At 44.7% G+C, this 27764-nt stretch overlaps 5 protein-coding genes and 2 non-coding genes across 11 annotated transcripts; 4 read left to right on the top strand and 3 right to left on the bottom strand.

The window, feature by feature from the left end:
- Positions 1-9536: 9536 nt before the first annotated feature.
- TRNAT-AGU (transfer RNA threonine (anticodon AGU)) lies at positions 9537-9610 on the bottom strand. The gene has a single exon. It is a non-coding gene; the product is annotated as a tRNA-Thr (tRNA).
- A 5992-nt stretch (positions 9611-15602) lies between these two features.
- Positions 15603-18805, top strand: LOC4802554 (uncharacterized). Of its 4 annotated transcripts, XM_033376599.1 has the most exons (6): positions 15603-16113; positions 16229-16308; positions 16362-16552; positions 16628-17050; positions 17721-18113; positions 18172-18805. In XM_033376599.1, exons 2-6 carry the CDS (start codon positions 16263-16265, stop codon positions 18379-18381), a joined length of 1263 nt encoding a protein of 420 aa, XP_033232490.1. In that variant the 5' UTR covers positions 15603-16113; positions 16229-16262; the 3' UTR covers positions 18382-18805. The 4 variants fall into 4 exon arrangements, with proteins under 4 accessions (XP_033232490.1, XP_015037894.2, XP_003736759.3 ...); XM_015182408.2 differs by lacking the exon at positions 15603-16113 and having other exon boundaries at positions 16149-16308; positions 18196-18805; XM_003736711.3 differs by lacking the exon at positions 15603-16113 and having other exon boundaries at positions 16149-16308; positions 18185-18805.
- Positions 17588-17661, top strand: TRNAT-AGU (transfer RNA threonine (anticodon AGU)). The gene has a single exon. It is a non-coding gene; the product is annotated as a tRNA-Thr (tRNA).
- A 1031-nt stretch (positions 18806-19836) lies between the features above and the next one.
- Fntb (Farnesyl transferase beta subunit) lies at positions 19837-21518 on the top strand. The gene is made up of 4 exons (XM_001359414.4): positions 19837-20038; positions 20111-20367; positions 20432-21103; positions 21165-21518. The coding sequence occupies exons 1-4, from the start codon at positions 19940-19942 to the stop codon at positions 21409-21411; spliced, it is 1275 nt and encodes a 424-aa protein (XP_001359451.3). The 5' UTR covers positions 19837-19939; the 3' UTR covers positions 21412-21518.
- A 16-nt stretch (positions 21519-21534) lies between these two features.
- LOC4802552 (uncharacterized) lies at positions 21535-22780 on the top strand. The gene is made up of 4 exons (XM_001359413.5): positions 21535-21756; positions 21823-21990; positions 22047-22265; positions 22369-22780. Exons 1-4 carry the CDS (start codon positions 21648-21650, stop codon positions 22731-22733), a joined length of 861 nt encoding a protein of 286 aa, XP_001359450.4. The 5' UTR covers positions 21535-21647; the 3' UTR covers positions 22734-22780.
- On the bottom strand, positions 22752-23225 carry mRpS33 (mitochondrial ribosomal protein S33). The gene is made up of 2 exons (XM_001359412.4): positions 23074-23225; positions 22752-23009 (listed from the first exon to the last, which is right to left on the bottom strand). The coding sequence occupies exons 1-2, from the start codon at positions 23191-23193 to the stop codon at positions 22788-22790; spliced, it is 342 nt and encodes a 113-aa protein (XP_001359449.1). The 5' UTR covers positions 23194-23225; the 3' UTR covers positions 22752-22787.
- A 113-nt stretch (positions 23226-23338) lies between these two features.
- On the bottom strand, positions 23339-27721 carry ema (C-type lectin domain containing ema). Of its 2 annotated transcripts, XM_003736709.3 has the most exons (12): positions 27257-27721; positions 27061-27200; positions 26847-26995; positions 26641-26783; positions 26497-26583; positions 25650-26434; positions 25501-25503; positions 25290-25406; positions 24765-25226; positions 24124-24697; positions 23870-24067; positions 23339-23803 (listed from the first exon to the last, which is right to left on the bottom strand). In XM_003736709.3, exons 1-12 carry the CDS (start codon positions 27460-27462, stop codon positions 23485-23487), a joined length of 3183 nt encoding a protein of 1060 aa, XP_003736757.3. In that variant the 5' UTR covers positions 27463-27721; the 3' UTR covers positions 23339-23484. The 2 variants fall into 2 exon arrangements, with proteins under 2 accessions (XP_003736757.3, XP_001359448.2); XM_001359411.5 differs by lacking the exon at positions 25501-25503.
- Positions 27722-27764: the final 43 nt, after the last annotated feature.

Here is a 27764-nt window from a genome sequence, read left to right as displayed (position 1 = left end):
ACATACATATCTATCTGTGCTGAGGGGGCACGCCTTCGCTGACCGACTCTGTGCCATTAAATCGCGACTGTCACTTTAGACCAACTTGATGACACGCACATCGTGGAACCAGAGTCGGGCCAGTGCCAGTGCCAGAGCCAGAGCCAGTGTCGGCTCAGCTCTGCGCCGAGGAGCTCCAACATGTAGAGACATATCGATAACTGACTGCCTGACAGAGGTAAGGTGAAGTAAGGCAAAAGGTAAGGCAAAGGCAGCCCGCAGAGGCGCATAAATTGTCTGCTTGCCGCCATCGAGTGACGTCAGGTCAGTCAGCCAGCAGTTGTTGCAGTAGGTGCAAGGATTGCGTGCAAAAATGCACTTCTGTCTCCCATCTCCCTTCCTCTGTATGTTTGCTCTGTCACTCCTCCCTAAGCTCCCTACCCCATGCCCCGTAGCTGTCCCTGCGGTTCCGAAACTTTTCGTCGCATCAAAATGCAAATAAAGCATTTCAAATGCCAACAGATAGGGAGAGTGCCTACAGGGTTACGATGTACCCACAGGGAGGAGGGAAGGAGAGTGTCCACAAGAAGAAAGATCACACGAATTGGGGGAGACTACCTTCAGGAATCCAAAGAAGGAAGGATGAGTGCAGGAAGAGAGGGACAATACCTACAGAGAACCAAAGGAAGGAAGAAGGAGTATCTAAAGGGTTCGAAATAATTAAAGGAGAGTTCCTACAAGCTTCTCCCAAAAGAAAGACCGTTATAGAGGTCCCTGGATCCCTGGAACACACCAAACATCAATTTGGTATCAATTTATTTGGTTCTTTTGGTTGGAAACAATTTTGCTTTTACTTTTTACAGCAACAATCCTTCAGGGTTATTTCTGGGCAAATTATAGCGAACTGGGCCTGGGGTCCCTGAGTCTTGGATCCCCAAAGAACAGCCCCAGCAACAGCTACACAAAAACCGAGAAAAAAAACTAAAGTTTACCATTAAATTCTCATTTAGGCTGTCAATCATTTGCGCTAATTTTTCTTGGCGGCTTCAATCCAAGCGAAGATCGTTCCTCAACATCTGAGAAGAGATCTTCTTCCCCGCCATCCTGTCGATTGCTTCCAATGAAGATTAATTTCGTTTTGAAAGGCATATAGAGCCGGACTTAAGTGGAATTTCAGCGTCGGGTCAGTTTGCTTTTGTTTCCCTGTTTTGTGTGAAAACTACACCAACGATTTCGATGGGCGATAGCAATGCCTCTTCACACTACTCGATGCAGTGCCGGCGATCTGCTCAATTTGCCTGCAAAACATTTTACACTTGTTTCCTTAGATCTCCCCCAAAACACGGTCTTGAGGTCAGCTGGCGGACAGCGGACAGCGGACAACGGACAGGAATGTCGATCGTAATCTGAGCTGGCGTCCTCGTGATGAGCATGCAAATTCCCCTACGGCGATCGTTGTATTTCTGTTCTGAGGTAATTTGTTAACAAGCATTGGCAGTGGAGGAGGTCAGCTGGAGGGGATGAATATGTTCCGGCTAGAATCCAGGTCTTGAGCTTTAGAGGGAGATAATCTTGCGGTTAGCAAATTAATGTTTAAGGCTTTGAAATTTGAATTTGAAAGAAAATTTAAATTTAGTAAGAAATCAACAGGAATAAAAGGTTGGCAGAGGTGCTCCATAAAAATGTTCTGCTGAACCAACATAAGAAACCATTTTCGAAGGTTAAACCACATCATAATTAAGGTATAATATCCATCACTCCATTTGCAGTAATTGGTATCTCTTCGAGGGATTCCCGACCAGTACTAGCTCTCTTTCATCTAAAATTATCCTATACCCTTCGATATTTCATATAAAAATCTATTTCCATTCATCGATTGGATGTTGAATAACGCCATTTTCTTTGGTCTCTCTATCAAAGATCAAAAACCAAGCTCCACGTAATTGCTCCCTAAACAAAAAGAAGGGAATCGAATCTGTGGGGACCAATCAACAATGGAAAGAGCCGCAACCACACCAGCACCAGCAGCAGCAGTGGCAGGAGCAGCAACAACGGAGGAAGTGGCAGGGGCAACATCAGCAGCCGTCGAAGCATCAATCAAATCAATTATTATCGACAATGGAGATTTCGTGGAAATTATATGAAGCTAAGGCTGTGCTGTGGCTGAAACTGAGGCTGAGACTGAAAGCTGAAAGCTGAATCTGGTAGATGGGAGATGGATCTGGGAATGGGAATGGGAATCGGAATGGAGTTGGTAGAGTTTTGACGGTGCCGCGTTTCAACCGTTGGCCGCCATTAATAAGCAGCTTTGGCGGCGCATTTGTTATTTGATTGGTAAATTGAGATGCCAGCAACGATAATGTCTCGGCCGTCTCAGACGAATGTAAATGGCTCCAGTAGGTAGCCAAGATGGCGACCAAAAACTACCGACTGACTGACTGCAGCACGAACAGAGCACAGATCGAAGCAGACGGCTAACAATGCCAAATTACAGGGGAAACATCTGCCAGGCAACGAGTATGAAAGGCCCCCCCAGGCAGAAGATGCTATCAAAAGGGCAGGGCTGCAATGCTAAAATTATGATTCTACAGAAGTTTCCTCAAAGCAGGAGACGGCTATGTGTCTAAGTAATAGATGGCAAAGCTGCCGTGCGATAGGCTTTGATCTGGCGAATTGTGCACCCCTAGTACAAAGATAACCTCACATTTCGCAATGACATGTGGTTATCGGAGAGAGAAAGAAACTTTTGCAAGTTTAGAAAGTCCACCAAGGGAGAAGAACGGTCAGAAGAGTTTCAATCACTCAAATAAGAGGCCATAGAATCGTTTTTATGGACACAAAAGCTGCCTTGCGATAGGCTTTGATTTGGGGAGTTGTGCATCCCTGGTGCGAAGATAACCTCACATTTCGCAATGACATGTGGAGAGCAGACATGAGAGAGCAGGAAACTTTTGCAAGATTCGAAAGTCCAGGCAGAAGAGCGGAGAAGTCAGAGGAGTTTCATTTACTCAAATAAGAGGCCATAGAATTATTTTCATGGATATCAGAACATCTCTTTGAAAAGCTTAGTTTAGCTATGGTTTTCGGGGAAAATATCGAAAAGCAATGCCATGCCAAAGAGCCTGCAAGTCATCGTTCATATATCGATTGTTAATCGATGATAAGCTTTGATTTCCTGAGCTACGCAGCCCTGGTGCGAATTTCAACCTCCCACCTCGCGGTGACATGTGTTCAAACGAAAAAGAGGAGGTATGGGGACTTGGAGGAACTATAGAAATGTCGCGGCAAATCCAAACAAACAATTCATCAAAAGCGGCGACAATTAAGCAATGAAATGAAATGAAATTCAAATGAAAAATAAGTTTCATAAGCGCCAGACCCATGGATGGGGGCCTGGGACTGTGTACCACTCCCTCCCCCTCTCCAGAGGGAGAAGGAGGAGGCAAAACGGGGCTGGGGAGGTGAGCGATTATGGAAGAAAGAGGCCGCCGTCGCCTGATGAGTTCTGCTGCTGCTGCTGCTGCAACTGCGGAAAGATAAATTGCCCCGCTGATATGTAGGCAAATGCACACTCAGTGAGGAGTGAAGAGATATCTCTTCCCGATCTGTCAGATCTGCTGTCTCTCTCGCTCCTCACGAAGCGGCGACATAAATCATTGTGATTGACAGCCGCTGACCATGATAGTGGAAGAGGAGGTGGTGTGCTGGTGTGCTGGGGGAGTGGAGAGTGCCCGCAACTAAACTCATTTAAATTCCATTTCAATTGGCCGAAAAAAGGCAATAATAAATAAAGCGAAAACATTTCATGCGCTAATTACAGGGTGCCATCGGCAAGACTGGAGCACTGGACACAGATCAATCATATGGGTAGACCACAACGGGATCGCATTGTCCCGGACTACCCGATGGCTCTGTAATTGAAACAAATGCGCAGCTGTGTACGGAAATTATTTCATCAACTGAAAGTTTCGAGGAAAGTATATACACAAGTGGGCAAGAGCTTGATGGACTAGAGGATGCCCTAACTAACTGCAGGGTAGGAGGAGTTAGTGGAAGCCGCTTCGGCCTTGGCTTCGGTTTGGGTCGCTGGGAAGATTCCTAAAGAAACAGGTTTATCGATTAGGCAGGGTTGCTTTCGATATTAAGTTCGATAAATTCAATTACAGAAAGGTAACGGCGGGACAACTTAATCTTGATACTCCCATCTACATCCCATAACACTGCGTATGCCTAAAACCCCCTTCCAATTACTGAACACTGGGTATAATTATAAAGATCAGGAGCAGCACAAAAGTAGCGGGAGGCAATCCCAGAGGGTAACCAAACACACACACACACACACGCACAAATCGAGTGAGTAAATTGTGAATAATTTCGTGTTGTCTCATCAATATAAATAAAATATTTATTAACAATTTGTTAAGAGCTATAAATCGCACTCAGCAGCAGCTTTCGACTGATCCAAAAAACGAAATGCAACCAAAACCAAAAACAAAGAGAGGCAAAAAAAAGGATTGAAACTGTGCAACAACAGCGCTCCCCCAGAGTTCAAGTCGAGGCTGAAAAGTTTTCGAAAAGTCTCTCACCAGGATCGCGGTGGACCTGTGTGTGAGGGACCGCCTGTGGTGCGGGCGGCGACGGCGGCAGGCATGGGGCATATTAATTGTACGCTTGTTCAGCAAGCTGCGACTGCGTCCGGATCGGGCCCCAGTCCGAGTCCAGGGATCTCTCGCTCTCGCTTGCCCTCTCTCCGGGGCTTGGGCTGTTGGGTGTCTGGCCAAATTGCTGCTATTTATGTTGGTAACTACCGTATAAACTTTGCAACAACAACGTGCGGCTCGGGTCCATAGCCACAGCCTCAGCCACAGCCTCGGCCATAGCCAGGCAGGCGCACTCATGGGACAACGATGAAACACGGCAAACGCTGAAATCAATATGTTCGCTAATAAATTGTCCCAGAATATTCATTAAATTAAAAAAGTAACAAAAAATGTTGTGCAAGCCTATGGCGGACAGGAGCGCTCTCGAAGGCAAAGGAACAGGTGGGAAAGCAATTTCTTAGAGTTTCCTTATAGAAGATATTAGAGCATAAATCAAGAAAGAATAAAGAAAGTTCAGGAAAGTATAGAAAAGCTAAGATCTAATCATTATTTATTTCAGACCTATAGGTATAGCTTGAGCATAAGGAAGAATATCCTCTAGATGAAAGTAAAGTTAGGGAAGTTATATATAAAATATATAATCTATCCCCAAAAGAATGTGATCAAATTAAGGTAATAGGAAATGTTTACGATGCGATTTAAATTTATGTCTTATATATTCCAGATTCTTAGTCAATACCTTGATTTTTTCCTTATCATTTTCCGATCACTTAAATCGAAGTAAAATAAATAAATACTACACCTGTTTCTCTCTTCAAAGCTGCCTGGAAGTAGCCCCAAACTCCGCTCCTGTTCGCTTAGAGCGCGAAAATTTATTTTTAATTACGCAGCCCCAAACATGGCACAAACAGCGACCGCAAAATTCTGATGCCAATACCGATGCCGATTCCCGATTCGCGACTCAAACCAAAGCCTGGTGGAGCTCCAGGCGCAGACGCGGCTGGAGATGAGACTGGGTTTGAGGCTGGCGCTTGGAATGCTGCCTCTGGAGTCTCTGACTCTGATCTGACTCCGATGCTCACTCTATAGCCAGAGAGCAAAGCAAAATTATGACATGAACATGAACGAAGTCCACATAATGATGTTATACAATACGCCATCTTAGCGTAAACAAGGCGAAAAGCCGCGCCAGAGTCAGAGTTGGAGTTGGATTCAGAGTCGGATTCAGAGTCGGAGCCAGAGCCAGAGACTCCACTGGTGACTGGCGCTTGTCGAGGTCTGCCTGCTGCTGCTGGTGTCTTCTGGCCCCCGGAATCCAGACCTCATTCCAATCTCTACACTGAGGACACAGGACATGTGTTGAATATTTGTTGTTGGCATGCCCTCAACACGAACGGGGGTGTACTCGTATCTGTATTTGGTTTGTGTTTGGTTGTCCAGCGAATTTACATAGTACATATGTTGTATTGGGTGATATCAGTGATATTATGGCTTAAACCTGATTAAAGTAAGTTATTAAGTAGCAATATATATCTGTATCGCAGCTTAAAGAACTAAAGAAAATAGTTGTTAGCATAGATAATCTCTGATAATCATCTACTTTGGTGTAAGAAATCCATGTATTAGGGCCGATCTGTGTTCCATACACTTTATATTGTCTTTATAATCGAGACAGATTCCTCTCGTAAACACCTTTTTATAGTAAAGTTCCCCACAGATCCCTAGGGATAACTTTGGGTATTAAAAATATTACCAACCTATTTCCCTATAGAGTATTCAGATTTCGATATGCATATTATACATCTTATTTCTGTTGTTCTTGCCCAGAAGCTGTTGGCGCGGCCAATGCCAAACATCGAAGAACTTTGACATGGGGACAAGTCCCAGGTCCCAGTCCCAGTCGCAGTGTCGATGCTGTGAGAATTTGTATGCCATAAAAACCCGAAACACACAAATATTTGTGATTTATGAACTTGTAATTTTGTGCTCAAACTAAAGTTCAATGTCTAAAATGCCTCATAGAGGTTATGGGGGGGCCTTTCCTTTAAAGGTTATGTGAGGGCCCTCTCTCCGGTGGAATGTAACCCAGTTTCACTGAAGGTTTCCGCTTTAATGACATCGAAATTGAAAGTCCCAAGAGGTATGGCCTCTATTGGAGCACTCTTTTGTGTGTGTGTGTGTGTGTGTGTGTGTGTGTGTGTGTGTGTATGTGCGTGGGTGGGTGGTGGGTTGCAAGTTGCAACCGATTACATGCATCCGTATACGTTTTCCGTAATGCTTACATAATGCGAGGTTCTTGACTGCCATTACGCTAAATATAGCAATTACAAGCCAATTGCAATTCACAAATGCCATTGAAAATGCATTCAACAACAGCGGAGGAGGAGTTGGAGCCAAAGGTGGGGGACATAGGGTATGTAGGGGGCACACACGCACATTTCAGACCTGTATGTGTGTGTGTGTGTGTGCAATTGGCAACAACCGAGTAAAAACAATAAAGGTATTCCTGCTGGAGATTTGGCTTTCCTTTAGATTTGTACAACTTTTGATAGGCATTTTCTATCGATTATAAACTCACCTATAGCTCTGTGTAAGCAAAATCTACTCCACGAAATCTAAAGCAAATCCAAAATAATAGCTGGAGTACCATTAATATTCTGTCCAACGCACTGTCAAGGCACTGGAGCGACCGACTTTTGTCCTCATTTCACATTCCGCCACAATGACAATGGCAACCTTCACACAGAAAATCGTTCATTAAGAAAATTATGGAGATGTATTATGAAAATAAAAGGGGGAAACATCTACTCCCCATATGTTATATGATGTGAGGCCTTTGGACATGTTACATAGAGAATATGACATTTAAAAAGCGATAAAAGTTAAATAAAAGAGCTCATAAATAGTGGGCGGAATTCACAGATATGGGAAAAAGTTGAGGTCAAATTATGTCAGGGTATTAACCTTAATTTTAAAGTGGATAGTTCAAGCAAACCAGTAACATTAAAAGTAAACCTCAAGATGCATAAAATAGAGTAAATTCCCAAGAAAAGTATAGAAAGCCTTTCCAAAGATTATGATAGGATGTCCCTAAACAAATTATGGAAAATAATCTTTCAAACATGTATCTAAAATCGGATGCTCAAAAAGGGATATCCGAATAGATGGATAGCCAAGCGATAAGAACTCCTAACCGATTAGCAACAGAAAAACCATCTTAAAAATGTCCAAAATCCGATGTAATCGAAGATTAACTGGTATTCAGATGTCCTTTGTCTAAAAACAGATACGCTAATAATTTTTAGTAGAGATTTTACTGAGATGAAACATAGATTTTCTAATCCAAAACTTAAGCCTGAATTCCCCTCAATTATCACTCTGTAAAGAAACCAATTCAACGAAATATTATTATCGGTTTATAGATCTTTACCGGATAGATTCCATATAATTTGTTGTGTAAATTAGTGTAAATTCCAAAAATCGTTTTAAAATCACTAACATTACGCGTACGATCTGTTAGAGCCATTCATTACGATGATATCTGGGTAAAATCACACTCGTGCACCGAACGAACACAAGCCTCAATCGGCAGGCAGTCAAAGTCTCACTCAAAATGCCACTCAAAATCTGGGAAAGAGGCTCCCAGTGGAAATGAGCCACTGGAATATGGGTGGAGACACCATCCACGCCAGAGTGCGCTCTCCCTCTCTGAGGACAACCATCTCGCTCTGGCAACAACAATAAAGGCAATGGGAAAAAATCAACCACGAAAATTTATGAAACACAAAAGTGGAGGGAACCATAAAAAAAAAGAAAGAAAGAATAAACTTAAATGGCGACGGACGACTTGGCGGCAGTGATTTCAGGAGAGGAAGGTGGTGCTGCAGATGAAGAGGTTGTGGCAGAACCCCCCGCCCCCCGTCCTCTAGAGGCAGAACAAGAGTGGCAATGGCTGCGGGCACACACAGGATAATAAATAATTGCAGGAGACTGTAGCTGCCCCGCCGCTCGGCTCAATGGCAACATAATTTCTGCGGCCCAGAGGACCTGTCAATGTATCCCAAAGATGCACATGTTAAGCCCCTCAAGGGTCCTATGGATGGCACTTGGCTGTGCCAACGATCGGACCGGGCCGCTCAGTCATGTGTTGCAAAGTTAATCCCGGATAAGCAACGGATGATGAGGCAACGCCCTTCGACTTTGACACTGACAGGGTGAATAGGGAGAGGTACAGGGACGTCTTGTAAGAACAGCTGGCCGAATCCCTCATCCCTCTGGCAGTGGAGTTGATTGGAGTGGAAAATGCGGTTGCAAGGTCAAAGCGAAAGTACGCCACCCCGACGGGGCAGTGGCAGTGCCTAGGCCTAGGGAAACGTGTATTGGTATGCCATTTCAGTTGCGTGATTCGTGTAATTACACTCCCTGCCTTGTCTCCGAGCAGCACTCCGTTGCACGATCCATCGATTGCAACCGATCGATTGATCTGCACAGTCAGATCGTGACATTTGATGGACATTTGCCGCCGCTGCCGTTTCGCTAGAGTCAATTTTTGCTGTGGGGACCACTAATCAAATAGCCTGGGAGACCGAGAGAGGGACTAGTAGTAGAGCATACATCCATCCAACCATCCATCCATCCATCCAGCTAGCCAGCTACCCAGCTAGCCTTCAATCAACTCATTAGAATCTCTATTCCACAAACTGACAACACTACAAATTGCCATTGACGTTGCAATTGTGAAATCAGAAGCGTTTCAATGTTTAAATGAGACAATTTGTATGCCATTTAAGTGCTCACAACGCAATGTTTTTTTTCGAAAAATAAAGCATAGAAAATGAAAAATAATAACCCGCTCCTCTCGTCTCCACATTTGATATGGGTTGCTGAGGGGGGCCGGTCTGGCATACTTGCACTAAACAAAAAGAGAGAAAGTCATATATTTATTACTTGACCCAAAGGCCCCGGCGAGATTCGAACTCACGATCTCCTGTTTACTAGACAGGCGCTTTAACCAACTAAGCCACGGCGCCCACATATCTCTGAAGGAATGTGCTTCTTCATGAGGTCTCCACCTCTGAGGAACCCGGAACTTTTCCAATCATTTTCAGTTCGAAAATTCAATTTAGCTAATGGAAAATCATAATCAATGATTGGAAGATAATGATAACACTGAGTGCGGCGGCAGCTGGCCTGGCTGATAATTCAATTAAAACCCATGCAATGCAATCAATTTACTAAACTAGTTCAACATGAGCATTTTAATAGGATAATGATAATGGCAGTATTTTCAGGTTTTATTACAATTTAAATATATAATTGTGATGAAATTATTTAAATATATATGAGATAGAAATAGTTTTGGTTGGGATACATATCTGTGTATATGCAAAGAAAAAAAATATATTCCATATAATCTTTTATTACAAAGTCTAAACGCTAAAAAAGCAAGTTTTTATATACTAGCAGAGAAGGACTATATTTCTGTATATTTCTAGATAGGAAACTAGTTTTTCTAGAACAACAGCAACAGCAATAAGTACAAAAACCACAGCGAAGCTGGAGTCTCGCATCAATGTGTTGCGTCATGCACACGCAATGTATATTGTTTTTCCAATTCTAGATTCTAGATTCCAGAAATCTACCGCGTGCCATGTGGGAGCTATGGGTCCAAGTAAGTGCCGCTGTTCTACAACTAGCTTTATTATATTTACCCATTAAATCTTTCATCTAAAGCAAAAATCATATAACCTAACGGTATGCCTAAAACTTATAAGTTTTCTTTTGAAAGCTTTCGATTTTCTAAACCCCAACTGAGTGACTTTTTGTCACCTTGTTGAGCCTTCTTCTAGATTACCATATATGTACATGGCTCATACGTGAGCTCTCAACATCAGTCATATGGCGAGTTATAGCTTCAGTTGGTTGTGTTGATTGCATATGAATTATGTATTAGTTTTATTTAATTTTGCATTGTTAAGTTCTCTGCAAGGCTATTAAAATGTCATAAAAATGCAAGAAAATCAAAAATGCACTTGCACAAATCCAGCCTGCTAATGGCTATATAGACCAAGTACAGGCAAACCTCCCTAAGAAAGCTACAGCTAGAGAGAGGACATACCGTGTAGCTTTACAGGACTCTATGGAGTGTCGTTTCCCCTTCAGCTCTAAATCAGGTCCTACTGCCAGTGGCGCAGGCTCGTGTTGATTTGTCCAAGGGTAATAATTTGGATATTTGGCACAGGCTGCAATTTCTTGACGTGTTTTGCATATTATCAGCTAATTTCGACTCCGAGATAAGCTCTTTTCTACCTGTCCCAAACCTCGTTGCCTTGCCATGAGTGTAATTTATGCCTTTGGCTCGGCTCACCTTGCCACACACACACACACACCAATCCAGGGCAGACCCACTCTTCAGTGGCAACAATGAAATTGTTAGCTACTTCTCTTTGTGCAACAGAAAATATTTATGCAAATTGAGCTGCGCTTTGTTGCCGCTTTGGCCATATTTTATTGCATTTTCAAATATAATTGCGACTCGAGCCGGGCATGAGCATGGCCTGCACCACACCACACTCTGTTCTGTGTTCTGTTCTGGTATTCCATTTTGAGCAGCTTTGCGCTGGCGATTTAATCTCGTTTAATTGCTGCGACTAAGTACGGCTTTGGGTGAGGAGTTGGCAGTGCCGCAGAGAGGGGTAGATTACAGTCAGCTGCCAGGCAAATGAAATTGCATCAATGTCAAGTATGTAGAGCGGCTCTCAGGGCACACACACCAAACAAAAAAAGGCAAACGAAGGAGCACCAATTGATGGCCCGGTGCACACCTTGCCTTGCTGCTCTGCTCTGCTCCCTCCCCAAAGATTTTCCGCATTAATATTGCAATTTTATGAAAACAAAAACACCGTCAACGATCATCAGTGGAGGAAGTCGCAACGTCTCAGTGTCTCCCCAAATTGCACCTGCCGCATTTAGCGCATGCCGCGCTAGTGACAAGTCATTTTGAATATTCTGGGCAAAGGATACTCGAAAGGGATATTTTACAGGCCATCCAACGATAGGTGACTTGCTTATACGCTTTTAATTGGCCAGGGGTTTCAATGCTAAGACTTGGAATTAGCCATTGTAGAGTAAGAAATCTCCAGATAAATCATATGTTTAATTATGAATATCGATACTAAAGGTGAGATGGTAAAACCAGACGAAATCGAAAAAGTATCACCCTGAACATTTATGAACCATATAGGCAATATTTCAATAAACTTCTCTTCGTTTTGATTTCAGGAATTTATTGTTCCTTAGGGATAGCACACACAATTGTATTTGAAAGACCTATCGATACTATTGCTTAATATATCGTTGCTAGCTAGCGTTGTTTTAGATAGCTAGAAGCTCTCTCTTACCCTCTATATAGAGTAAAGAAAAGTTGGTTCAGAGTGACAAAGGGCTATACTAATTGCAGTGTAGTATTCAGTGAATGTCCCCAAGGGTGCAACTAGATCATGTTGAATAGGTCGGCTCTGCTCTCGCTCCTTGGCCCAAAATTAATGACGTTATTTTCGCATTAGGAAGCAGCCATGACACGAGCAGTCATGAGCATTTTGCGTAATTGCCGTAATTATTATATTAATACTGTGTGTGTGTGTGTTTTTTGTTTATTTTTTGCAGGCCCCCAAACTACTAATTTATATGAAAAGGTACATATATCGAGAACTGTACGATCTTGACAACCCTCGAGTCTCGATGGCGATGGCGATGGCAGAGGGGGCGATTAAGAACGTCAAGATACGCGTCAGTAGCAGCGCCTCAAGGTACTCGACTTTAACGTTGGGTTGCAATTTCAAAAGCGATTATGCTAATTGACCCAGTGAGGAGTACTCCCCTCCCCTCTCTCTCTCTCTCTCTCTTTGCCTGTTGGGGAAGGATATTCATACCCGTAATATCCAGCGACAGTCCACAATTTTATGCAATTAATACTGGAAATTTTGTGTACTTTTTTGCGAAGCCAACGGGAGACCACGAAAATGGATAGCCGTATATAAATTTTGAACCCTAGCGAAATTTGCATGGCAACAAAATATAGAGTACAATAAATATTTAAATTTTATTAGGCCCCTCTCTCTCCCCGTGGGTGCCCCACCTTCAGCCATCCATCAAGAGGGAGAGCGCAGAAGAGAGCAAAAACTAAAAGAAATAAAACTTAAAAGCGTTAAATTTACGAGGTCTGGGCAAAGTGCTCGACATTTATGGCCCAAACATGGCCGGTGCCAGAGCCGGTGCCCACGATTGGTCTTGGATGCACTGGATGGTGATGGAGGGGTAGTGCCAGAGTGGGAGGCGGAGGAGTGGAGCTTCCATTTCGCATGCGCGCGCATTTAAATTCCACTTCCGTTTTTCCCGCAAATTATTGTTTATGTATGCGAGGCACCGCCACAGTGGCAGTGCGGTGCAGTGAGTGGTGCTGGTGCTGGTGCTGGTGCTCCTCATAAATTCATAACTTTGTGGAAAATCATAAAAACAGAATTTATGGCTTAATTATATATGTACAGACACACACACAAAGGAGTACAAGTGTGGAGAGTGGAAGCCAAATGCACAATTGGCCTCGTCTCGGGCCTTTCTTTCTCTTCATTTCACGCTGATGATTAAGTGTCCCACACAGCCGCAGTGGCTCCCACACACCCACACACACACACCCACCCACCGATACACTCTAACGAGAGTCGCTAAGAAATATGTGTTCTATTTCTCGACTATAAGATACCCTCTAGTGCTTTGCTGCGCAGGTTATTTGAACTGAGTCGAGCATCAATGTGGCCTGTCATGCACACGCAATATACGTTGTTTTGTAAGTTATCGGGTATTCTCTCTAGCAGTATTGCTGCACAATGAAACCTACAGAATCTGTAGGACATACCAAATAGGCAGTCTCTGATATCTAGATGTTCCCAAAGCCACTCTGTTGGAAGAGAAACGCTTTGACTGGCTACAGTATATACCCTCAGCCACAACGAGTACCAGGTATAATAACCATTCACCGCGAGACGCGAACTTTTCGCCTGCATTTATGCTTAAATGCCCAACAATTGTTCTTAAAACGCTGCACGCGATGATGGAAAACTTCAACGATTTTCATTTTATACTGGCCACCAGACTACTGCTCATAACTTGCAATTACGTGCTGAATTTTCTTTTGTTTCTTTTTATTGATTTATTTTTTGTTGGTGTAGAAGCAACTAAAAATTGGGTTAAGCTGTTTTGCATTTGCATCAGGCACACACCACAAACACACACACAAACAGCTAGATGATGATGATTCCCACGTTCTGCGGAAGATGGAATGAGGCCGGCCCCAGAAGCAGGACCAGTAGCAGGACTTGGACTTGGAGCTGGACATGAAGGTACACAGATATGCATATGTATGGGTGTGTGGGTACACATGTACTATGCACGGCAGACAGTTTGTCTATAAAAATCGAAGCCAGGCTAAGAAAAGCGAGAAGAATTTCTTGCATAAAGCCAATTAAATTAAGAAATCTGATTCAGTGCCAACGACAACAGCAACAAGAAAATCCAACGACTGCAATCCAACGGATGAAGAAGAAACGTGAATCCCCAAAGAATCGCTCTCCCACTCGCACAGCTCTCCATCTATCTCTTTTTATATACTTATACCTCGGTCGCACTCTCTCTCTCTGTCTGTCTCTGTGGAGGCTGGTCGTCCGGCAATTGGTATTTTACAACAAACAGAGCTTGCGTTCCAGCTTATTTAACATAAATCGAATGGCTACTGAAATACACCCAAGTCAATGCGGGGCTTATCTCTGACTTTGACTTCGGTTTTTTGCTGGGTTGTGCCATGCACTCAGCGAAAAAGTTGGCTAACAAAGGAAATTATGATCATTTAAGGGATTAATTTGAAGAATGGACTGAGAGCGTGCCCGATGCTAGGGATTGGTTTAATTGAATCGATAGACGATTCTCATTATGATCTAGGATAAGATATAGTCATATAGTATTATGTATTAAATTAGGGTGGATTATGGAATATAGATGGAACATATAGAAGAAAGAATCTTCTTTCAAAGTGCCTGAAAGATGGACAGCAGAAGAATTCGAAAGAAAAGGGATATCAATGCCGATAAACTTCCCTAATCTTTTCTGCCCGTGTTCCTTGGGACCTGGGCCAATTTCATTGAGTAAAGGCAAATGTAAAGACAGAGCAAACGACCTTTAGAAAAATTGCTGAGACCCCAAGAAGTTGTTTGTGTCTTTCGCAGACAAATCACGACCCGAAGACGAAAACAGACCAAGAGTTTGCAGAGGACAGTCGAACGGAGAGTACAACAGATTTCACACCTCCTCCACTTGGAGGAGGAGAAAAAAAAACGAAAAAAATGAGGAGACAGACTGACCCAACTAATAAGAGTCAGCTACAACGACAACATCAAGAGACAACAGCAGCTTCAGCTCCAGGTCCAGCAACAGCAACAGGAAAGGCAGCAGCAGTACGTACCGTACTACCAACAAAAACCACATGGCATAATAAATAAAAGCCAAGTAGCTGCCTGCTGCTGCTGCCTAAGAGTCTGGGTCTGCATCTGGGTCTGGGTCTGGCTCTGGTGTTTGCTGGGACCTCGGACTGGGCCTGGGCCTGGGCCTGGAGTCCCGGAGCCGGAGTCTGTTGCTGGCCCTGTGATTTTCACAAGTTGATATCGCAAACACAAAATGTTAATGAGCAATTTCGAGATGGTGCGAAGTGATTTCATTATTTAAACTTTTTTGCTTAGTTTTCGCCTTTTATTTCGTTGTCTTTGTCTCTGGGATTGGATGTGCTGCTGGGTTGTAGTTTGCTGGGGTCTCTCTCTCTCTTTTTTTGGTTAAGACTTTTATTACGGCTGCTTCATTGGGTAATGAAAGCGAAATAATTTTAATTGGGACTGCTGGCTGCTGCAGCACTTTTATTTTTTTTTTTGGCATTTTTTCGATCCCAAATTAATTATTTCCTGTCAAATTAGTTTTGAATTTTGGAATAAATTATTGTACGGACTGGCTCAATCCTATGAATATGCAACATATCCACCGATCGCTTCGAGTGGTACTTCTCTCTGCTTCTGCTGGGAAATGTCACCTGTCGTGTGATGTCGAGTCGGGTTACTTCAAAACATTGTTCCGCCGCATAAATTAAGCCCAGCTACATACGTTGATTAATTGGGTCGCATTTGATGATTAAAACATAAATTGCAATGGATGCAGAAAACTTGGGCCATGTACACAGCCAGCACCAGGACGAGGTCCGAGCTGGCCCAGGACCAGTCTTAGGGGTTGCGTTGGCACTAAAATTACACTTAATTAAACAGCAAGCAGCCATTAGGGAACCCCTTTCGACGGAGCAAATGGATGTGCTATGGGGTTGTAATATTCAAGAAATTCTTTTATAGGGACGTAAGCATTCTCTAGACCATCATTACCGATTGGAATTAAACAGATATGTATCATCCACTGATCCAAGGACTAAAAAAAGGCAGAAAAATGAGTAAGCAGCAAACGTTCTAAATATACTGAAAATTCTGTTCAAGTGAACAGTCCCAGAGCGAATTCAATCAAAAAATGTTAAAATATCTAATGGTTCATTTCATTCTACTCAACAGCCGTAGCATCCATGGAAAGCTATGCATTACCAAGATGATAGTGCGTGTGCCGCGGGAGAATGACATTGGTTTGATCTTTGGTAAGGACATCGTCTGATTCTTGACCCACTCTTCAGCTCTAAGTCCTGTCCAGACATGACGGTGGTCAACCGGCACAACGGTGAGAGGAAGCTAACATTCGACCTAATTGTGTCCTCGGATGGGCCATGTACGGTGAATACCACTAAAGGCGAAAAGGTCCAAGTGGGTCCCATCTACGGGGGTAACTTTGGGAGCTTGGAGCCTGGCAAACGTGAAACCGTCTCCCTGGTGTGGCCGACTGTGGTGCGTATATCGAAAGGCACTCATAAAATTCTTTTTAAAGCTTAAACCTCTTCCCCACCAACCACCCAACAACAGTCGCTGTACAATCGTGTGGGCTATTGTCCCATCGCGATCTATGCTTTGAGTCCCTCGGGCGAGCCACACCCGGCTGCAGTCAAGCAACTGCTGCACTTTGACACTCGATTCGAGACCCTGGACCCCGAAAATCGTACACTGCGCAGGCGAAAGGACTTTGTTGACTGCAAGAACTGGGACAAAGAATACTTTATGAACTGCCTGCCTGTCATCTGTGAGGAGCGCTACTTCGGCCAGCGCAGCTTCTACAACTACACCACGGAGCAGTGCGAGCCGGTGCCGAGATGCTCGAATCCTGGCGAGTACTATGACTACTATGGTAATGAATGTGTGGATCCCAACAATGTCATAACGGACGAGGAGCTCGATCAGATCAGGCAGGGAAAGTTTAATGATATCCTGGAATTGCGGCCGCCTCCTGGGGTGAGTAAATGCCTCTAGGCTTACTGTTGGTTCACTGTCCGTGCTGTATTGAATGATATAGATTCAGGCATGGACAAGGGCGAAGACCCCCGACCCCCTTTGCAATGCTTTTGTTGTTTAATTTTTTTTGTTAAATTTAATTGAAATGATTTTCTGAATCAATCCTTCTAAAAACATATAAAACTAACATCTTACGCGTATAAATCACGCATGGGCAGAGATCAGGATTCCCCCATCGCGAAATCATGGGTACTTCTTGGACCTGGATCATTTTTAAGCGCTACGACATCTGTCATCAATAATTGGTACTAACCAACTAACACACGAGCGCCATCTGCCTCCAACAAAATGTTTCTAGAGATAACGATAATACTTATCGAACTTCTAGAGATGACAAAAATACTTACCACCATGTAACTATATATTGTTATCGACAAAAGCTGAAATGTATGACACTGAAAAGATAATACACAAACCAAACCATTGCACCCAAGCTCGCGACGTAGAAGTTGCATAATTATCACAACATGGCCACATGGCGCCGTGGCTTAGTTGGTTAAAGCGCCTGTCTAGTAAACAGGAGATCGTGAGTTCGAATCTCGCCGGGGCCTTTCTACAAGAAATATTGGTATATTTCCTTTTTGCCAACTCTTTTTCCTCTTTTTGTTAGTGCAAGTATGCCAAACCGGACCCCCAGCCAAAAGGCAAGTGCGAAAAACCTACTCCAACGCCCAGACCCGCTACCTGCCCATCAAACGACGAGAAATGTTCAGTATCCATCAGACGATCTTTTGCTGATTTCAACAATTGTTTTCAAAGTCTACACGAAAACGTTTCACCAGATGCTCCAGAGTCCACAGACAAGCAGATCGGAAAAAAGTCAACAGCTGAGATGTCGCCGTTTAAGCAGTTTTACTACGACTGGTACTTGCCTTTGCGGGCCGACGAAGAATTCACCCCGGACAGTGGCAGCGTCTCATCCGGATCTCAGCCCCTTTTGACATGGCTTGCCGAGGTGGACTCCAACGGGTTGCTGTTGGTGATTCTAAGGAGTTTTGCAATCGTAAGTTCGCATTTCCTGCCGCCTCCAAAATTAAATTTTTGCCTAACAATTCTTTCAGATCTTATTGACAGTTGTCTTTCAGGTGGCCATCACCGGTGGGGCATATTTGCTTATCTGCTTTTTGGTTTACGGCTTCCTCGATCTGTTGGGCAAAATCAGGAAGTCCAAGACGACAACCGACCAATTGGCTAAGAAACTGAGGCCCAAGATAGACGAAGACCGCATTGAAATCATTACCTCAGAGAGTTTGATGTCGCACCGTTTATAGTTGCCTTTCTACTTTGTTCTTTTTTACTACTACTTCTACCCCACATTTTTCCATCTATTATGGCCAATCGGTGTCTAACGTTATATGTCATTATCAATCAATCTAATAAGTTTAATTTTTAAATGTATATTGAAGAACAAGGGGTATAGAAATCCATCCATACGCAGGATTTTGGAATTTTCGCTCTCTCAAATCGTACTTCTGTGCATCATTCAACTGGATTTCATTCATGTCGTCACTCATTAACTTTCAAACAATTCGACTTTGGCGCTCAAGTTTGGGGGAACTATTTTGTGATAGGATATCCTCTCTTTGTTGAGGGATTTTTCCTCGCCACAATGTCCTTGCTAAGCTCAACAATGTCCCTACTTATGTTTAGGCAACATTCAATTGTATGGTCCAAACTCATGTGCCAAGAAATCTACCCGGCAACATAGGCAACATTCTGCAACATTCTACCCTAGGTAAAGGGATATTATAGAATTACGGAAATGTTTGTCATCCCAGGCTCAACCTCTAATTTAAAGCGATTTCTACCCTGCAGGGTTTCTTATCTTTCGCCAAATCTCTAACAATACAGTATATAGATGGGAATCACCTTGAATACTTTCATGGACAATTCTTATAGTTATTATAATTCAGCGCTTCAGCGCTCTCGGGTACGTTTCACTCTCCGGTTTTCTAGTCTATTTAATAAAGGATCTGTTATGGAATATTACATATGTCTAAAAGCACTGTATAATGTAGAACTGATATCATTCATTTAATTGATTCACATAGATCCACATTCTGAGGATGCTAGGAGGGCAACGGCTCGACTTGCAGACAGTTGAGATTTGATTTTAAATATATTTTAAACTAATTCCATATATGTATTTGTACGTATATTTTTTTAGTATATATATTTTTTCTTAGATCTTATATTTAAATATATAATTATTTCACTGAGCTGGTACTATGTATTGTACTTGGTATTGATATGTTACTTTTAATATGTATTTGATAAACACCACATATAATATATATAATAACCTTTTCCACAGGATTAAATATATCGCACATTAACGGAACCGGCTTTGAATGATTTTGAAGCGTTATACATGAATATGTCTGTAAATATGTAAATTTGAGAAAAGTTCTTTATAAATTACGTTTAATCCTCATATAAAATTAATTAAATAGGGTATAAAAATGCCTATACACGCATCATGCCTTCAAATGCCAGCACCACTGCGACTGTTTTTTTGTTAAACTGTTTTTTTAAGCCTTCTTTTAGCCAAAATACAATAAAAGCAAGGACTAAAAATTGGCCAATCTTGAAGAAAAATTATTCATGAATCGTATTAAACTATGTGGGCATGGCTAAATGTTCTGTATAGCTAATAATATTCGACGGAATATCAAAATTGAGGAATATGAATAATTCGTCGGTATGTTTTGAAAATGAGACCGTATAGTATATGAGGGTCACACTGATCAGCTGTTAATCTCTCAATCGGAATAATTATTTTTATTTATTTCATTTAATTTACAAACATTACAAACAACTAACGGAAGCATGTATTCCGAGGACGAATTACTCTTTCGCAACTTCCAGCAATTGAAGAGCTACAAATTGGACGACGAGAAGTCCTCCACAACCACGTCCAGGGAGCAGGTGAGTAATCGCGGGCAAGGCGGTTAAAAGAAAAAAAAACAGATAAGAGCTGAATGGCATGTGTGTTTGCAGCAAAAAACAGAGAGTTCGGTGGAGAAATGTTTCGACCGGTTCGAGGAATTGCAGTCCACCCATCCACGGCTCACCCAGTTTTTCCGGCTAGAGCATCAGTATTATCTGGATGCAATGCTGCGCCGGCTGCCCTCGAACTACGAATGCCTGGACAGCAGTCGACCCTGGTGCGTCTACTGGATACTGCAGGCGGCCCAGTTACTTAGCTTCAATTTTGACGATGAAACCCTCGATAGGGTCGTACAATTTCTCAGCAAGTAGGTTGCTTTTTTCCCCACTGTGCTTGTCTTAACAACTTCTCGCCTTCTTGCCTCTTCCTAGATGCCGGGCTCCAACGGGCGGCTTTGGCGGTGGACCAGGACAGTATGCCCATCTGGCGCCCACATATGCGGCGGTCAACAGCCTCTGCATCATTGGCACCAAGAGTGCCTATCGCGCCATCGATCGTCCGACCCTTGTCCAGTTTCTGTTCAGTGTTCGTCAACCGGATGGCTCCTTCCGGCTCCATGTAGATGGGGAGACGGATGTGCGCGGTGCGTACTGTGCCATCTCTTGCGCCAAGCTGCTGAACCTTCCCGATCTGGTGATGAAGGAACTTTTCGGCGGCACCGGCGATTGGATTGCCAAGTGCCAGACGTACGAGGGAGGATTCGGCGGTGCCCCCGAATTGGAGGCCCATGGGGGCTACACATTCTGTGGCATCGCTGGCTTGGCGCTACTGAACGAGGCACACAAGTGCAACAAGAAGGCGCTGCTTCATTGGACACTGCTACGTCAGATGAGCTACGAAGGAGGGTTCCAGGGTCGAACGAATAAACTGGTCGATGGCTGCTACTCCTTTTGGGTAGGAGCCACCATACCCATAACGCAGGCCACGTTGTCTGGCGGCGATAAGGAAATGGAGCACACTCTATTTGATGTTGAGGCCCTGCAGGAGTACATTCTAATCTGCTGCCAGAAGCAAAACGGAGGTTTGATCGACAAGCCGGGAAAGTAAGTAATGTGAGCCCTGCTTTGCTGTACATCTCTTATCTCCAATTTATCTCGATTGCAGACCACAAGATCTCTATCATACATGCTATACCCTAAGCGGCGTCTCCATTGCCCAGCACTCGGAGTCCGCCAGTTGTCCACAAGTCCTGGGCGACACCATCAACGAACTGCTACCCACCCATCCACTATTTAACATCCCACCGAAGTCCGTGGCCGCGGCCGTTAGCCACTTTAAGAATTCCAATGACACAGATTTTGCCAGCACCTCCGATGGAAACTGTCAAGGAGAGCAAGAACAGGATATTTAGGGTCTAGGAGGATATCTATAAAAACTTTCTAAAGCTACAGATTATTTAAAATTATACATTTTACAAAAACTCTAAATTTTCTTTAATAAAATCTATTTCAAATAGTAGCGGCTTATGCTTCTTCTTCTCGATAACTGTAATCGCTGCGTACAGGAATGCATGGCAAAATGTCATCACTACTGTGAATGGATATTTACAAAATTATAAATTAAAAACGAAAGAATTGCTCCCTTTTTATGTTCTCCAGCCACCGCCATTTGAAACGACGCACACCGGACCAGGGTATAGATCGAAGGGAGTATATTGGTCACTTGGTTGATGAATACTACACGACCACCAACGTCGGTGAGTCGTCCATTTGGTTGTTGTTTGAATTCGTATCTCATCTTCCGCTGTTTGTGTGCTTTACAGAGGCCCTCGAGCAGGTCACTGCGAATTTGGCCAATTTTGCCTACGATCCGATCAACTGGCCGCATCTGCATGAAGCAGAGGCCTTCGATGTGTTTATAGCATCGTTAAAAGTACAAAATCAAAATCTTCAACTGCACGGAATTGCGGCTATCTGCAACATCTGCTTGGGTATGACAAGGAAACAGTTTTCTTTACATAAGATGCATAATTTCTTTATATTGCAGATAAAGCTGCAGCCGAATTGATTAGGGAACACTTGAGCATCATCAGCGGTTTGTTTGTGCGCACCGATCACCCGGTAATAGTGCTCCATAGTCTGGCGCTCTTCTATCAGCTCCTTAACGCTGGTCAAGTCGACAAGGAGCTCCTGCTGACACCCCCACTGCTCAAAGGGGTACAAGAGTGGCGGCAAAAGTCCCACGACCAACGAATTGTGAAGCTCTGTCAACTGTTGCTGGAAGACTTCGCTCGGCGCACAGAGATAATCGAGCTACAAAATGTTCCGCCAATTTTACCGGCACCTGAGCAGCCGTGCACCAGCAGCAGCCAGTCTGCAGCAGGTCCAAGTGGTTAAACGGTTCACGCAGAATGATCTGGAGCAGTTTGCCCAGTTTACGGGGGACCACAACTACATACACACCTTGGACTTGCCCGTGGAGGAGCGACGAGTGCACGGAGCACTGCTCAATGCCGTTGTGGCAGGCATTATGGGAACGAAGCTTCCTGGACCGGGCACTGTGGTGTTGGAACAGAGCTTCAAGTTCCTAAAACCCTGTCGCATAGAAACCGACACAGTGGTGACTGTGCGCCTGCTGCAATCGCGTAAAATCTCAACCGCGGAATACGATTGTCGGCAAAACGATGAAATTGTCTTTGCGGGCAATGCCAAATTGTTGACCCGTATCACATAGATTAAGGTTTGATTTTGATTAATAAAAAGGTTGTTTTGTGTATTTTATTTATGTCTACTTCTTGGACGCACGCTTGCCCTCTCCCTTCTTGGGAGCCGCCTTGCCACGCAACTTGCGCAAACGTTTCATTTCCTCCTTGAAGTCCTGATGCTCGTCACGGAACAGGCCGTAATCTCGCAGGTTTTTCATCAGCAGATGCGTCTCCACATGCCGTGGATACCAGTTCACGACATAGTCCCGTTTGTGGATGGGCTCTTCGGAGAACATGCGAACCACCTGGAAAGCATATTAAAAGACTAGTAAACACGTTGGTTGCTTAAAAAGCAAAGCAATGACAAACCTTCATTGACTTTTCGTTGGTGGTGCGTGCCACTTCACCGAAAATGCGATTTGAGAGGTAATTCATGCGCCGGGCATACTGCGTGCCGAGCTTAATGAGCTCCGTGTACTTGTGGGACATCTTTAACTAGTATTATCCTTGATTTAAACACAATTGTGTCGAAACCAAAATTGCGGTTATGTCATTAAACAAAAACAAGCCACAGCTGTTGGCTGGTGATGCCAACTCGTTGACTTTAACGAGTAGAGCTGCCAACGCGGTTGAATTTAAATTTGTCAAATCAACTTTTTATTTGTAACGATTTAAATCAAAAAATCAAATTAGAGCATGTGCCACCACACCATATCAATCAATTGGAATAATAAAATGTAAGCAACCATCTAAACGTTAATACTAAACTTTACAACTAATTTAAACCGTTTCTATGGCGCCCTTTCGCCTGCTATCTGAACCGCCTCCGCCGTCAGTCGCATCATTGCCTATGAATGAGGTCTCCTCAGAGCTTTGGACTGGCAGGACTTCTCGGGCCAGGGGCACACCGTTTAGTTGGCTCAACAAGGCATTCGTGCCCACCAGGGAAGGTTCTCTGGGCGATCCACTGTGCACAGAGATCTCGTACTGGAGCACCCGGACGGGTGTATGCGAGCGGGAGGCAGGCGAAGCATTCCCCCGCGAGTGCGGGCTGTTGTTTCGCGAATGTTGGAAATCCTCCAGGGGTATCTCTTCTGACCTGGAAGGAAAACAAGACCCATTCGAAGTCAATTTTTGGTTCAATCATTGGGGGTTTATTATGTACCGCGGCCTGGGCATCCTTGGGCTGCTCTCACGCGATCGGTTGCCCGAGCTGCGTGGCTGAGAGTTCTCGCGCGACTGCGACGAACTGTGGCTGCCAGCACTCACACTGGGCGATCTGTCCCGATCTGAGGGGTCCGCCCTCAGAGTCGTCCCATTGGGACTGCGACGACGTGAGCGTCCAGCGCTTTCATTTCGAATGCTGTGGGAGATACCGCAAATAAGTTCCATTTCTAGTTCTGTTTACTGATGACTTACCCCTCTATGGAGCGATTCTGGGCCATTTGTGTGCGACTAACACCAGCAGTGTTGCTGTTCCTTAAGACAGCAGCGAATCCGGGCACACGATTGGCCGTGGAGAAGATGGGGCGATGATGGCCACTTCGGGAGCTGCTCCCACTGCTGCTGCCGCTGGGCGCCGCCGTTGTGCCACCCACAGCATACACCGGCGAGTCCATTTGTCCGGGTATCTCTATAAGCTGCGCGATCTGATACATTTTTTTCTGGCGCGCCTTGCTGCGGCCCTTCGTCAGGCGCTGCTTAGCGGCCATGCAGCGGATGTGATCATCAAACAGGAACTTGGCAGAGAGCAGCGGCGTGCGGTTATGTGTCACACCTCCGCGATGGACGGTGATGTGCAGGCAGCGGGAGTCATCCTTGTCGCCCTGGACTTCGACATCCTGCAGGAAACCCACAAACTTGGCGACTCCCCAGCCCAAGAGCTTGGCATCGGGCTCAACGAGTATCAACTGCAAAGCATCGATGACCAGGAAGCGCCTCTGTTTGGTATTATCCTTGGCCACCACAGTGCAGGCAATCAGGTCGCTGTTGTCTGTTGAGATTAAAGGTTCTCAGTCAGTCAGTCATTATACCATCCAATCAATCCCTGCTATACTCACTCAGATCGAGGGTATTGTCCACCTGCACCAGCGTCACAACATTCGTCAGCGGCAGCAGTGATTCCCTCTCGTTGAGGAACTTTTGGCACGTGCGACGGAGCAAAAAGTAGACACGGATCGCTCGACGTGCCTTCTCAACCTCACCGCAGGGCAGGCGGCGTGTGAAATTGATGCCAGTGAGTGGCGTGCCCGTGGGCGGCAGCAGAATAGCTGAGTCCATGCACAGAAACTCTACGTTCAGCTGGGCCTTCTTCATCTCGTTGTACTCGTCCTCGAATAGGTCCAGGAATATATCCTCAGACTTGTAGAAGTTGCGCAGGACCAGCATCGACTGATTGCGGGCACTAAATAGCAGATCCTGCTGTCCCGTCGTAATGCACCGCGCCTCATCCGAACTGGGTTTGGTGAAGGTGACCAACAGCTCCAGGGCAATCTCCACAGTAATCAAGCGTATGCGACAGGCTGAACAAAGGATTTTGGCATAAATTAAGATAAAAGAAAGATGCATTGATATGAGCTACTTACACGGCTGGCTGGACTGTGTGATTATATTCAACAAGTGCTCAATCAGGGCTGTCTTGTAGCTGAAAGAGCCACGCGTGGATTTTGACAGAACCTGCTCGAACCATTCGTTCTTGATGCCTGTTAGAGGAGAAAATACAATCAAGCATTAGAAAACCCACAGGGCGAACCATAAACTAATGGATTAGTAAAGCAAATGGACAAGTTTACATACCATCTGAAGGGTTAGGACATGGTACCACAATGTGAAAGTTCAAGACACACAAAGAAGTAATTGAAATGGAGCATGAATCGGGTGATTAGAGCAGTGAAATGTTAGCCCAGACATAACAGAAAGAGACAGAAAGATGAAGGGGACCTCACCTCGATTGTGCGACATGGCATAGATCAGGCAGAGGGACAACAGAGCCAGATAATCGTTCTCGGTGCAGTCCAAAGCTTGCAGAACTGTGTCCAAAAACGGTTTCGCCAGCTCCCCAAAGTCCGCCTTACCAGAGCCTGAGGACTTTTGCAACAGCTCCTTCTCCTCATCGGTGATGTTGCGCAGTTTTGTCGCCGCATCCACTTCCGCTTGCGCGTCCACTTCTGTGGTGGCCGGAGAAGACGACTCCACACCACTGTCCTCGCTCAAGGCATAGCTGGAAACACTGGACTGTCCCGTGACCGTGTCCAGTGCTTGTTCGAGGCTCTCATTGGGCTCGCCAAAGCCTGGCACCACAACCTCACGATGCTCTACATACGAATTGAGAATCTCGGCAGCTCCCTCCTTGAACACACTATGATCGCCATTGAGGATGACCCAGGCCAGGGCGTGCACCAGTGGGGCATGCGAGACCACCAGGAAGACCAGCGACAGCAGATAGAGGGCCACAATGGAACTAACGCGCGGATTGTGCATCTCCTGGATGTCAATATCGACATTACGATTCAGCACAGCCGCCAGATTCTGGGTGACGAGCGCCAGGGAGGGCGGTGGTGGTGCTGGCGTCAGGGAGAATATGTACAAAGGCACAAAGAGCTTATGTAGCAGATGCTCGGTGAGCACTGCATTCAGATCCTTGATGTCAAGCAGTAGAATATCGCTCAGATAGTGCAAATGATCGAGATGCTCGGCCACCAGGTTCGACAGCTTCTGGTTTGATTGGTGGCTGAAAAGAAGATAGGGGAAAGGTAAGTTCCGATAGGGAGATTGAAGCAAGGTAAGCCTCACTCTATATCTGTGCGCACGCAGGTGTCCAATTCGAGGATGTGCTTGCCAATGAACCACACCAAATTACTGAAATAAGGAGCTGCCGTTCTGAAAGATACAAATCCATTAGTCCTAACATCTAAAAGTGCTCAGAGGAATCCTCACTTGTCTCGGATAAAACGCAACATGCTGGAGTTTTGCACCTTGTAGACATTCAAGGAAATGGTCCGCACAGCAATCCTCACCATAGACTCGGGATGATTAAAGAATTTGATAGCCTCCGTATACAAAGGGAAATCATTCGTGTGCTGCAAACAGAAATGAAAAGATTTAATGGAGCCTTGCAAGCGAAAAGAAAGCGCGCACCAAACCTCATTATAAAAGAAGTGAATGGTGTGGGTGTTTAGCTTCAAGCTGAGCGTCTTCAGGAACAGTATATAGTAGCCCATAACATCCTCATCGGAGAAGTCAAACTTGTGCACCATAATGGAATTTACATGATTATTGCTCAGCAGATAATCTAAGGATAAAGATGAGCTTTAGTCGAGGAGTCAAAGACGAAGACATTTTGGAGGCCCAACTTACACAGAGACGTCTCATTGCGTATATTCTCGAAGAGAATGTTGAGCGTTTGCAGCAGCTGCACACATACAAAGCTCGAGCCGCCGCTCTTTTGTCGCATTATGTGCAGGAAATACGAGAGCATATTCTTCTCCAGAAAGAAGCTGCAAGAGCAAACATGAAATTAACCAAGGTTACAGCCGACAGTTTGGGGACATACTCAAACACCAGGGAGTCGTGCTGATCCCCCCAGATGAGTATCTCGGCAATGCAGCGCAGCGACTCCACCAACAGGCCACGATTGCTCTCAGACACGGTTGTGTTTTTCTCCAAAATGCTATACAGGTACTTTAGATGATCCAGGGACAGGCGATTCTTGGGTCGTCCGCCCCAGGGGCCGCCGAACCAGCTTCGACTGCGGAACATTGCTTGGCTGGCTACTGACCACTGGCTAGTGGGCGGGTGTATCGTATTGTTTAATACTCAGCTAATAGCAGTGCAGGCGCAGCATCGAAGTTGTCCGCGTCGCGTTTCTGCTCGAACTTTTCATGCAACGGTTGTAGCAGTGGCGCCACAGAGTCTGGCCATACAAATAGACTAATTACACGATTCTAATTTTGTAATTTGCAAATTGCGATTTTTCCAAAAATGTTTCTTCCTCTTCCCACACAAGTGTCAGCTGTTGCTTCATCGCTATCGTTTATCGGTTGTTGCCAGTGATGCTCCGA

The sequence above is a fragment of the Drosophila pseudoobscura genome, chromosome 2 (assembly GCF_009870125.1).
Source record: "Drosophila pseudoobscura strain MV-25-SWS-2005 chromosome 2, UCI_Dpse_MV25, whole genome shotgun sequence".
In the NCBI taxonomy this organism is placed as follows: domain Eukaryota; kingdom Metazoa; phylum Arthropoda; class Insecta; order Diptera; family Drosophilidae; genus Drosophila; species Drosophila pseudoobscura.
Note: the sequence above shows the minus strand (reverse complement) of the source record. Positions and strands in the feature narration are given on the sequence as shown.

Coding starts and splice junctions, on each gene's coding strand:
- LOC4802554 (XM_001359415.4), top strand. CDS start 16,188: ATGTTAAAATATCTAATGGTTCATTTCATTCTACTCAACAGCCGTAGC. Junction 16,309..16,361: donor TGACATTGGTTTGATCTTTG/GTAAGGACATCG, acceptor AGTCCTGTCCAG/ACATGACGGTGGTCAACCGG. Junction 16,553..16,627: donor CCCTGGTGTGGCCGACTGTG/GTGCGTATATCG, acceptor ACCCAACAACAG/TCGCTGTACAATCGTGTGGG.
- Fntb (XM_001359414.4), top strand. CDS start 19,940: ATGTATTCCGAGGACGAATTACTCTTTCGCAACTTCCAGCAATTGAAG. Junction 20,368..20,431: donor GTCGTACAATTTCTCAGCAA/GTAGGTTGCTTT, acceptor GCCTCTTCCTAG/ATGCCGGGCTCCAACGGGCG. Junction 21,104..21,164: donor TTGATCGACAAGCCGGGAAA/GTAAGTAATGTG, acceptor TCTCGATTGCAG/ACCACAAGATCTCTATCATA.
- LOC4802552 (XM_001359413.5), top strand. CDS start 21,648: ATGTTCTCCAGCCACCGCCATTTGAAACGACGCACACCGGACCAGGGT. Junction 21,757..21,822: donor CTACACGACCACCAACGTCG/GTGAGTCGTCCA, acceptor TGTGCTTTACAG/AGGCCCTCGAGCAGGTCACT. Junction 21,991..22,046: donor TATCTGCAACATCTGCTTGG/GTATGACAAGGA, acceptor TTTATATTGCAG/ATAAAGCTGCAGCCGAATTG.
- mRpS33 (XM_001359412.4), bottom strand. CDS start 23,193: ATGTCCCACAAGTACACGGAGCTCATTAAGCTCGGCACGCAGTATGCC. Junction 23,010..23,073: donor CCAACGAAAAGTCAATGAAG/GTTTGTCATTGC, acceptor TATGCTTTCCAG/GTGGTTCGCATGTTCTCCGA.
- ema (XM_003736709.3), bottom strand. CDS start 27,462: ATGTTCCGCAGTCGAAGCTGGTTCGGCGGCCCCTGGGGCGGACGACCC. Junction 26,784..26,846: donor TTCACTTCTTTTATAATGAG/GTTTGGTGCGCG, acceptor TTCTGTTTGCAG/CACACGAATGATTTCCCTTT. Junction 24,068..24,123: donor CAGAATCGCTCCATAGAGGG/GTAAGTCATCAG, acceptor TATCTCCCACAG/CATTCGAAATGAAAGCGCTG.